At 35.8% G+C, this 12269-nt stretch overlaps 1 protein-coding gene across 2 annotated transcripts in view; it reads left to right on the top strand.

The window, feature by feature from the left end:
• The window catches only part of TRPM7 (transient receptor potential cation channel subfamily M member 7), a 111071-nt gene that overhangs the window by 55756 nt on the left and 43046 nt on the right, over positions 1-12269 (top strand). For both annotated transcript variants that reach the window (XR_011465655.1, XM_005900469.3), the window contains exons 16-20: positions 260-540; positions 1980-2208; positions 3327-3482; positions 3559-3702; positions 11382-11510. Coding sequence is in view for 1 of the 2 variants with exons in the window: in XM_005900469.3 (XP_005900531.2) it covers positions 260-540; positions 1980-2208; positions 3327-3482; positions 3559-3702; positions 11382-11510 (939 nt within the window). In the remaining variant the exon portion in view is untranslated. The remainder of the gene's footprint in view (positions 1-259; positions 541-1979; positions 2209-3326; positions 3483-3558; positions 3703-11381; positions 11511-12269) is intronic.

Below are 12269 nucleotides of genomic sequence, written 5' to 3'. Positions count from 1 at the left end.
GAACTGTGTTTTATCAGATGTTAGTGGAAATATTGAGGCCCTTTCTCTCATCTTGGAAAACTTTTACAAAGACATTTTTGTGGAATAACATTTCTATAAAATGAATTTGAATTGTAATAAAAATCAAATATATAAAGTTTATTCTATTTTCATTTGTACATTTATCTGAAAAATCAAATAAAGGACATTTCATTAAAATTCTTACATGAGTGTCATATGGCCTTATTTTAATGAGCCTTATAATTATTTCCTCTTTAAGATTGATACAGCTGTGGAAGAAGGAAAGAAGAAAAGAACCAAAGATGAAATTGTAGATATTGATGATCCAGAAACCAAGCGCTTTCCTTATCCACTTAATGAACTATTAATTTGGGCTTGCCTCATGAAGAGGCAGGTTATGGCCCGTTTTTTATGGCAGCATGGTGAAGAATCAATGGCTAAAGCATTAGTTGCCTGTAAGATCTATCGTTCAATGGCATATGAAGCAAAGCAGAGTGACCTTGTAGATGATACTTCAGAGGAATTGAAACAATATTCCAAGTAAGTTATATTTTATCATTTGAAACATTTTAAAAATACAAAATAGATGGGGTTTAAGTGGAGATTATAGTGCCATGCACTAATTGGGTATGTGTATATATAATTTTATTGGTAAAATTAGGAGAAATCCACTTTCTAAATGTTTAAGTCTTTTTTAAAAAAATTCAACAGTATACTAACGCATATATATGGAATTTAGAAAGATGGTAACAATAACCCTGTATTCGAGACAGCAAAAGAGACACTGATGTATAGAACAGTCTTTTGGACTCTGTGGGAGAGGGAGAGGGTGGGATGATATGGGAGAATGGCATTGAAACATGTATAATATCATGTATGAAATGAGTCGCCAGTCCAGGTTTGATGCACGATGCTGGATGCTTGGGGCTGGTGCACTGGGACGACCCAGACGGATGGTATGGGGAGGGAGGGGGGTTCAGGATGGGGAACACATGTATACCTGTGGCAGATTCATTTTGATGTATGGCAAAACCAATACAATATTGTAAAGTTAAAAAATAAAATTTTAAAAAAATAAATAAAAATTAAAAAAATATTCAGAGACCTAGGCATGTAATAAAGAGGTTATTATATCATTTACAATTCAAGAGTTAAATATTTCAGCAAGAAAGAAGAAATGCCAGATGTCAGTTTATTAATTAGTTGCACATAATAGCAATTAGATTAGGTAAACTTCCATTTGAAGTGGTAGAGGAAGGAAGGAAGGGAAGCTTAAGCTGTTTTCTAAGGAAATAAATTTAGTTCAACTGGAAAGGCATTGCATATGGTGGAGCTACATGTGTAGAAGACTGAAACAATTCCCAGAAGTTCTACAGTTTACTTAGGGGAGTAATGGAATATTAAGCTAGAACAGTAGTTTGTATTGATAGAAAGCTTTGTAATAGAGAATAGGACCTCCCTCCCTGCAAATGGCCTCTCTTTGGAAGAGAATAGGAGTTATTAGGAAAATAGCTAAAACAGAGATCCTATGATCAACTCACCAGGGATTGAAGATTAGGATATTTTTCATACTAGGTTAGTCTGTATTGACATTCTTTTTCTCTATTAGGTACCAACCTTTTCTACTCTTTGAAATACTACATAGAGACTTTTTGAACAGAGCATCTGAACATTGTCAGTTTTAGTTTCCTGTGAGTCTGTAGGTTTATTTCTATGACCAGGGGAAAGTGCTCTGAAGTCACATTTTCAGTCTTGTTCCTAATGTGACATATTTTAATACTTTGTAATTTCCATAGAGTAGTGGAAATTACAGTGGAAAATTCTATCTGAAAACATAGGGCTATTCTGATGCTTCACAATTCCCCAAGTGTGTCTGAAGATATTAAAAAATTGGAACATGTTATGAATGACCCTAAAGATAATGGTTTAAAACTGCAATGTGGTAATTTGAATATGTTTTGGCTTTTATCTTTTGATAGTGATTTTGGTCAACTGGCAGTTGAATTACTGGAACAATCCTTCAGACAAGATGAAACCATGGCTATGAAATTGCTCACTTATGAACTGAAAAATTGGAGTAATTCTACCTGTCTTAAGTTAGCAGTTTCTTCAAGACTTAGACCTTTTGTAGCTCACACATGTACGCAGATGTTGTTATCTGATATGTGGATGGGAAGGCTGAATATGAGGAAAAATTCCTGGTACAAGGTATACTTTGGAAATAATTTAATATTAAGTATGTGATTAGATAAAAAGAACAGAGGAATTAGCCCACCAGTACAGTAGAATGTAAGGGCAGTAAGAGTTGTTGTGTTGGCATTTTATTTTAAGTGGCATTAAATGGCCTCCTTTTTCCCCCTTCACTCTGAATTCTTTTCAGATGTGGTGTATAATGATTATTTTCCCAGTTTGAGCCAGATGCATGATTGCAACAAATGGGAGTGGGAGTGTTGGCATTTATATAGCCCTGTGCAGCCATGAAAAAAAGTTGGTGTTTTATGAAAAGATGATTCCTAGATTCTAAAATTCTAGATCCTGGCCCATATCTACTAACTTAATAATCTGTTACTTTTCATTTTTACTTCACACATACTAGATCTGCTTGGTTTTTATGGTTAAAATTTTGGGTAAAATATTAACTGGTACTCTCAGTTTCATTATAGTGAGAGATTTTGCTTTAAACTTTCCTTTTTGTTGTATCTTAAATAAGGCACAGAAATATGGAAGGCAGAGATCATGCAAGAAGTTTAATCACAGACCATTATAAGTGAATAATAAATACTAATCATACATTAAAAATAATGGTGAAAGATTAACCTTGATATACAGTTATCATAGAAACCCTGATACACAATTATAATTTCTTTGTGCTTTTAAGATTTTGCAAATAATACATACAAGTTTAGAAATAAGCCTTTTTGTTTATAGGATACAACTTGAGTAATCACATTACGAATGGAACACTTGCAGAGAGATTTAGGGTAAAATTAAGCACATAGCAATTTCATAAGGCTTGAATTTTATTTATAACAAAAATGTATTCTCTGAACAAATTGTAATCTGATTCTTTAATGGGACAAGTCTATATTAATTATTAATTTTTTTCTATACCCTTCTAATACTAAAATGTTTTGTTATTCCTTAAAGCAGTTCCCCTTGGGCCTCTTTATATATAAGTGAAAAGTGAAGTTTTTTTTTTCCCTATACTACCAGGGGCAAAATGGCTAACTAATAACCAGGATTTTTATACCTTTTTATTGCTTTTATTATATTCTTGAAAGTCATTAGTTTTAAAATGTGAACTTATCTGTTTCTAAAATTTTTAGGTCATACTAAGCATTTTAGTTCCACCTGCCATATTAATGTTAGAATATAAAACTAAGGCTGAAATGTCTCATATTCCACAATCTCAAGATGCTCATCAAATGACAATGGAAGACAGTGAAAACAACTTTCAAAACATAGCAGAAGAGATTCCCATGGTAAGGAGGAAAAAAAATTTAAAGTAAATGTAAATTTATTGTGAGAAAATGTACCATAATGTTATTTTTATTTTAGGAAGTATTTAAAGAAGTAAGACTATTGGACAAGAATGAAGGGAAGAATGAAATGGAGATACAAATAAAATCAAAAAAGCTTCCAATCACACGAAAGTTTTATGCCTTTTATCATGCACCAATTGTAAAATTCTGGTTTAACACGGTATGGTTTCTTTTTATTGAAGTATAATTGATGTACAATAATATATAAATTATAAATGTATAATATAGCAATTCACAATATCATCCATTTATAGTTATAAAATACTGGCCGTATGTCCCATGTTGTACAGTATATGCTTGTAGCATATTTCATTTTTTGTAGCTTATCTCACACCTAATAGTTTGTACCTCTTGGTCCCCTACCTTTATGTTGCCCCTCCTCCCTTCTCTCTCTGCCCACTGGTAACCACTAGTTTGTTCTCTACAGCTGTGAGTCTGCTGCTTTATTGTTACATTCATTGGTTTGTTGTATTTTTTGGATCCCACATATAAGTAATATCATGCAATTTTTGTTTTTCTGTGTCTGACTTATTTCATTTAAAATAATACTAAGTCCATCCATGTTGCTGCAAATGGCAAAATTTTCATCCTTTTTTATGGCTGAATAGTATTCCATTGTAAATATTTACTACATCTTTGACCATTCATCTGTTGATGGACACTTAGGTTGATACTATATCTTTGCAGTTGTAAATATGCTGCTGTGAACATGGGGTGTATGTATCTTTTTTAATTAGTAACGTGGTATGGTTCAAATAGTATGAGCAAAATAGATTTTTTTTAACCACATTAAAAATCATTCAGTTTTATTAATACATATTAAATTCACACATGGTCTAAGCAAACCTTTATTCACCTATGATCCCTTATCAAAATATAGATTATAGAAATTCAGAAGAATTCTTCTAATAGACTGATGTGAGAATTGTGATTTTTATGGTTTATAGAGAAAAGGCTAGTTATTTGATAAACGTGGATATACAGTTATTTTATAACTTCTAATGGAAGGGTTACCTGTATTTTTCTTAGTTTTCAATGAAAATGTATTGTTTCAAACATGCCAACTAATATTCATGACTTCTGTTGATTTAGTGAATGTTTATCAGGATTTTAATGAACTACCATCTTTTTATCCTTAAAAGCAAGTGGACACAGCTTCTTAAATTTAGAGTGATTCTCTTTCTTTAGAGTAAGTCCCTGAACACTTAACTAATAGTCATCATAAGAATGATTTAAATAAACAACACATGTCATCTCCATTTAGATTTTCATTATACATTTTACCTTATAGTCTTTAAACATACATGGAGTAGTGAAAATAAATGATTGCCCCCTAATATAGAACTTCTTTTATCTCTGAGGCATCAATAGTCAAACACATGAATTTACATTCACACTAGAAAGAAAGGCATATCATGTAATTTGGGAGTTATATTACTTTCAAATAACCTTAAATAATACTAGTATAAAAAAGATACTGATAATAGTTATACCTGGCTCAACATCAATACCAACAATAAATTGGATCAATATCTGTGATCAGTACAACAAATAAGTTTTACAGGTGCTTCAACTTTAGATTATTTTCTAAATAATAGAAAATATTTCCAGAGTAGTGCTGGAAAGTTATTGATTTTAATGCTTTCTACTGTGTTTGCTGATATTTATTTAGATTTGATTTTTGATTGAGTGCTTTTACATTTTTTTCATCTTTCAAGTTTCTTTCCACTATGAACTCTTTGGCTGTTTTCTGAAGTATATACTTGGGACTAATGTCTTTCACCACTTACTATGTTTGTAGGATTTCTATGATTTTGAGTGAGGTAACAGCTTTGATTAAAATTTTTGTCACATTCTCTGCATTTGTACAGTTTTTTCCTACTATGTTTTTTTTCCTACTTTTCTATGAATTTTGTTATTCTTTGTGAGCCAGTTAAAGGCTTTGCGACATTCTATACATTGGTGAGGTTTCTTCCAGTATGAATTCTTTGATGCTGAGTAAGATATGGATTTAAGTCTGAATTTGGTAATAAGGAGTTCATGATCTGAGCCACAGTCAGCTCCTGGTCTTATTTTTGTTGACTGTATAGAGCTTCTCCATCTTTGGCTGCAAAGAATATAATCAAACTGATTTTGGTGTTGACCATCTGGTGATGTCCATGTGTAGAGTCTTCTCTTGTGTTATTGGAAGAGGGTGTTTGCTATGACCAGTGCATTTTCTTGGCAAAACTCTATTAGTCTTTGCCCTGCTTCATTCCGTATTCCAAGGCCAAATTTGCCTGTTACTCCAGGTGTTTCTTGACTTCCTACTTTTGCATTCCAGTCCCCTATAAAGAAAAGGACATCTTTTTTGGGTGTTAGTTCTAAAAGGTCTTGTAGGTCTTCATAGAACCGTTCAACTTCAGCTTCTTCAGTGTTACTGGTTGGGGCATAGACTTGGATTGCTGTGATATTGAATGGTTTGCCTTGGAAACGAACAGAGATCATTCTGTCATTTTTGAGATTCATCCAAGTACTGCATTTCAGACTCTTCTGTTGACCATGACGGCTACTCCATTTCTTCTGAGGGATTCCTGCCCGCAGTAGTAGCTATAATGGTCATCTTAGTTAAATTCACCCATTCCAGTCCATTTTAGTTTGCTGATTCCTAGAATGTCAACATTCACTCTTGCCATCACTTCCAATTTGCCTTGATTCATGGACTTGACATTCCAGGTTCCTATGCAATATTGCTCTTTACAGCATCGAGTAGGGAAAACCACTAGACCATTCAGATATGACCTAAATCAAATCCCTTATGATTATACAGTGGAAGTGAGAAATAGATTTAAGGGCCTAGATCTAATAGATAGAGTGCCTGATGAACTATGGAGTGAGGTTCATGACATTGTACAGGAGACAGGGATCAAGACCATCCCCGTGGAAAAGAAATGCAAAAAAGCAAAATGGCTGTCTGGGGAGGCCTTACAAATAGCTGTGAAAAGAAGAGAAGCGAAAAGCAAAGGAGAAAAGGAAAGATACAAGCATCTAAATGCAGAGTTCCAAAGAAAAGCAAGAAGAAATAAGAAAGCCTTCCTCAGTGATCAGTGCAAAGAAATAGAGGAAAACAACAGAATGGGAAAGACTAGAGATCTCTTCAAGAAAATTACAGATACCAAGGGAACATTTCATGCAAAGATGGGCACAATAAAGGACAGAAATGGTATGGACCTAACAGAAGCAGAAGGTATTAAGAAGAGGTGGCAAGAATGCATAGAAGAACTGTACAAAAAAGATCTTCACGACCCAGATAATCACGATGGTGTGATCACTGACCTAGAGCCAGACATCCTGGAATGTGAAGTCAAGTGGGCCTTAGAAAGCATCACTACGAACAAAGCTAGTGGAGGTGATGGAATTCAAGTTGAGATATTTCAAATCCTGAAAGATGATGCTGTGAAAGTGGTGCACTCAATATGCCAGCAAATTTGGGAAACTCAGCAGTGGCCACAGGACTGGAAAAGGTCAGTTTTCATTCCAATCCCAAAGAAAGGCAATGCCAAAGAATGCTCAAACTACCGCACAATTGCACTCATCTCACATGCTAGTAAAGTAATGCTCAAAATTCTCCAAGCCAGGCTTCAGCAGTACGTGAACTGTGAACTTCTTGATGTTCAAGCTGGTTTTAGAAAAGGCAGAGGAACCAGAGATCAAATTGCCAACATACGCTGGATCCTCGAAAAAGCAAGAGTTCCAGAAAAACATCTATTTCTGCTTTATTAACTATGCCAAAGCCTTTGACTGTGTAGATCACAATAAACTGTGGAAAATTCTGAAAGAGATGGGAATACCAGACCACCTGACCTGCCTCTTGAGAAGCCTACATGCAGGTCAGGAAGCAACAGTTAGAACTGGACATGGAACAACAGACTGGTTCCAAATAGGAAAAGGAGTACGTCGAGGCTGTATATTGTCACCCTGCTTTTTTAACTTATATACAGAGTAGTACATCATGAGAAACACTGGACTGGAAGAAAGACAAGCTGGAATCAAGATTGCCGGGAGAAATATCAATAATGTCAGATATGCAGATGACACCACCCTTATGGCAGAAAGTGAAGAGGAACTAAAAAGCCTCTTGATGAAAGTGAAAGAGGAGAGTGAAAAAGTTGGCTTAAAGCTCAACATTCAGAAAACTAAGATCATGGCATCCGGTCCCATCACTTCATGGGAAATAGATGGGGAAACAGTGGAAACAGTGTCAGACTTTATTTTTCTGGGCTCCAAAATCACTGCAGATGGTGACTGCAGCCATGAAATTAAAAGACACTTACTCCTTGGAAGCAAAGTTAGATAGCATATTCCCAACCTAGATAGTATATTCAAAAACAGAGACATTACTTTGCCAACAAAGGTCCGTCTAGTCAAGGCTGTGGTTTCTCCAGTGGTCATGTATGGATGTGAGAGTTGGACTGTGAAGAAGGCTGAGTGCTGAAGAATTGATGCTTTTGAACTGTGGTGTTGGAGAAGACTCTTGAGAGTCCCTTGGACTGCACGGAGAGCCAACCAGTCCATTCTAAAGGAGATCAGCCCTGGGATTTCTTGGGAAGGAATGATGCTAAAGCTGAAACTCCAGTACTTGGCCACCTCATGCGAAGAGTTGACTCATTGGAAAAGACTCAGATGCTGGGAGGGATTGGGGGCAGGAGGAGAAGGGGACGACAGAGGATGAGATGGCTGGATGGCATCACCGACTCGATGGACGTGAGTTTGAGTGAACTCCGGGAGACGGTGATGGACAGGGAGGCCTGGCGTGCTGCGATTCATGGGGTCGCAAAGAGTCGGACACAACTGAGCGACTGAACTGAACTAAAGATATGGATGCTGATCAAAGACTCTGCAACATTCTGTACTTGATAAAGCTGTGCAATATGAATTATCTGATACTGCTTAAGATTTAAGCACTGTGTAGAGGCTTTGCGACATTCTTTACATGTGTATGGTTTCTCCCCAGTGTGAATTATCTGATGTCTGGTAAGTTTTGAGCACCATATAAAGGCTTTACCACATTGTTTACATTTATAAAGTTTTCCTCTAGTGTGAATTTTTCTGTGTCTACTTAGATTTTTTTAAAGACTTTCCCAGATTTATTACACTTGTAATGTTCCTCTGTAGTATGAACGATTGATTAAAACCTTATCACATTCACTACATTTGTAAGTCTTTTCTCCATATGAATCCTCTTATATGTAGTAATATTGAGCTTTGATAAAAGACATTTTTTTATTTATTACTTTTAGAATGGTTTTCTGAAAATTCAGTGCCCTGATTCATAAGGTTTGAGTCTTGGTCAAGGTTATTGTCTGATTTATTGCAAGGATTGCTTGTCATTCCATTATAAATGCTGTTGTAGTTATTGAATAACAGAGCTCTTGCTTAAGATCTTACACAATTTATTGCAGTTTAAATTTACAAGGTGACAGCTTTCATGTTTTCCCAGCAGCATTTTTTTGAAACAGATCTTCCACACCTACATTTTTGGTCATCAGAACCTGGGTGTCATAATAAGACAAAGCTTGGTATGTGGGCTGTTGTCTCTATTCTCTTCACATCCTAGAGATCCTTCTTTTGTGCACAAAAGGTGACCACATGTCTGGCTGACAGTAAGACCCAAGGAGACCAGGTCCCAGTAGTTCTCTAACATCACGTTCCTGTGTAATTCCCAGTGATTTTGATCCAGGCATTGCCACTCCTCTTGAGAGAAATCAGTGGCCATATCCTAAACATCCACAGTCCCTGAGAGGCTGCCATTTCCTCCTCTTCTTCCTGCTGCTGTGTGCTGTGTTCTTGTTGGTATCATGGTGAGGAATCACACCAGCATCTTAGAGCACACCTTCCCAGGTGTGTGCACTTCTCCCTCTCTGGCTCCTGTCACACCCACAAGCCAGGCTGTCAAAGCTGACTTTGAAATGCTGAAAGGGCCAGCCTCTCCGAGTGTCCTTTGTCTCAGGAGAGATTCAGGAGTTTGGGTTTTGGGGGGTGTGAACCAAGCATGGCCCTGCAATAAACCTTTCTCTGCTCCAGATTCTCCTGTTTAGGTACTGTTTGGCTGGGAATGTGGCTGCAATGGATACCACTCTACTCAGTTGGGGGCACCCTCTCCAGGACTCCTACCTGCCTTGGGGTGGGGCAATGCATTCTACTCCCAGCTGTTCCCTCCAAGGAGGGCCCCCCACCACCGAGTCACTGAGGGTGGAGCAGCCCTGCCCCTACCACCCAGAATGGAGCCCAGGTCTCCTTGGAGCCAACAAAATGTTTAAAGGATAGGCTTTAAGGGTACTTTTGATTGAGTCCATACTAATCTTGATACAGAACTTATGATACACAAATATAATTTCCTTGTGCTTTGGGACTTTGTAGATAATATTACAATTTTAGAAGTAAACCTTTTTAAAGTGTTAGTTGATGGTGATACAAGTAATCTAGATCATTCATACAGTTTTATTTTTCAGTGGTATAATAGCTTATTTCTTTAACTGTAGTACATGTTTGGTTATCTGTCACATAATTGGTTTTTTTCCTTGCCAGTGGAAAGACAGATTTTACTACCAGCTTAAAGAGCATACATGTCAATAGATTAATGGATTCTATCTGAGAAACATGAGATTGGTTACTTTTATCCAGGGGCTGAGTGACTTAAGTTTTTACTCCTCTTACCAAGAAAAATTTTCAGTTGTTTTTAATTTTGTTGTCATGTTTGTTGTGTTTCATTTTCATCGCTGTCAGGCTTTTCTTGAGTTGCCAAAGTAGGCAAATGGTTTTATGCTGAGATGAACATTTGAGAATTTGTTTCTTTGATCATTGCTTTCTCACCCACACACAGGCCCATTAATCTAAGAATAATTCTATACATTTCCTTCTCAGTATGAAGATTTTCTTGCTTGATCTTGTTCTGGTATTAAAATTACAAATCTGGATTATCTAATAGAATCCCCAAATTCTTTCTCCACTAATGGAAATAACATAGGTTTCATATGTTTGCATTTGTATGAATGACTGAAAGTGGACAATTCATGGGACTATAGGAATTTCTTTTTTTCTTTCTTATTGCATTGTACTTCCCTTCCCTGCCATAGCTTAAATCAAAGATATGACTTACTTTAAGACTTGTAGCTGAGCTACAAGTGATGAGCTACAGTGATGAGCTAAAGTGATGAGCTACAGTTGTTCAGGGGTCAAAGAATTTGGGTTTTTCTCTGAAATGAATTGATTCTTCAGAAGTTATTTTACATTGTTCCTTATTATCTCCTTATAATTTTTCTTGTTAAGAGTCTGAAAGGTGGGATGTTCTTTTACCTAGGAAGAATGTTTTTCATTTTTGTTTCCATTTCTTGGGATTCAGCCTCAGTGACCAGGAGCTAAGAAAATACCAGTTGTCTTTCTTAGGAGTACTACTTGGTTGGAAGAAGGAGGAGCTAGGTAGTATGCATTTCTGAATGATGGTGATGAAATTCTATAGTAAGTTTAAAATGTTATGGTACTTTAGGTATAAGTGAAATTATGTGGACTATACTGAGAACATAAAGCTGGTATTATAAAATTCTTCCTGTGGGAAGTACTAAAAAGTTAACTAAAGTCTAGAATAATACATTTATACCTTGGGGGCCATTTATAAATGACTGGTTGATAAATGGAAAAAGAGTTAACCTCTGAAACTTTTCTAATGGTTAAAGCTGGGAGATACTTCACAGGGACTAGTTTAGTCTCTTTTTGTGTGTATGTTTAGAAATTTTCATAGTAAATTACATTTTATAATCAATTTTATTCATATCTTGTTTTTTTGTTTTGTTTTTTTACTAGTTGGCATACTTAGGATTTCTGATGCTTTATACATTTGTGGTTCTTGTACAAATGGAACGATTACCTTCAGTTCAAGAATGGATTGTTATTGCTTATATTTTTACCTATGCTATTGAGAAAGTCCGTGAGGTATGTCTTTAGTTTTTCCTACCAGTAACTTAGTTTGTAATTAGAGGGTGTTTTGTTTGTTTCAGTTATGTGTATGGGTATGTGTAGGTGTTATTCATAATTTCAGTAGGTGATGATATTATTAAAGTGTAGAATGTTTGGTTTTGCTATTCTAAAAGTGATGACCAAAGAATAGAGATTAGTGTGTTGTTAACTTTGTCCTAATTACAAAGATAGTGATTGTCTCAAAAAGTAGATTAGATTTTTATTTCCTCAACATTCATATTTATGATCTTTGCCACTCTCAAAGAATTTTAAATATACTAGCTAATCAGTTAGGTAAGTTATAAGTAGTTTCTTATTGTACACTCCTCTAAAGCATCTTGTGGACTTCCCAGGTGGCTTAGTGGTAAAGAATTCTCCTGCCAGTGTGGAGTTGGGAAGATTCCCTGGAGTAGGAAATGGTAGCCTACTCGAGTATTCTTGCCTGGAAAATTCCATGGACAGAGGAGAGTCGTGGGCTACACAGCCCATGGAGTCACAAAGAGTCAGTCTGAGCGACTGAGCAAAGTGTACTATATTGCCCATTGAATTGTCATTTAGATTTAGATCCCTGTGTCTATCAGAGTTTTCAGTGTAAAATTGTAAATTTTCTAATACCCTGACTTCGGGGGGAAAAAAGTTTTAAAAATCTTTTTACAATTTTCTGTTTAAAATGATACCTATATATATGTTGTTTTATAACATACTTATTTAAATACATCAGAATTATTTCATGTC

This window comes from Bos mutus, chromosome 10 (assembly GCF_027580195.1).
Source record: "Bos mutus isolate GX-2022 chromosome 10, NWIPB_WYAK_1.1, whole genome shotgun sequence".
NCBI classification, from domain to species: domain Eukaryota; kingdom Metazoa; phylum Chordata; class Mammalia; order Artiodactyla; family Bovidae; genus Bos; species Bos mutus.
The sequence above is the reverse complement of the archived record's forward strand: the minus strand, read 5'-3'. Positions and strand labels throughout refer to the sequence as shown.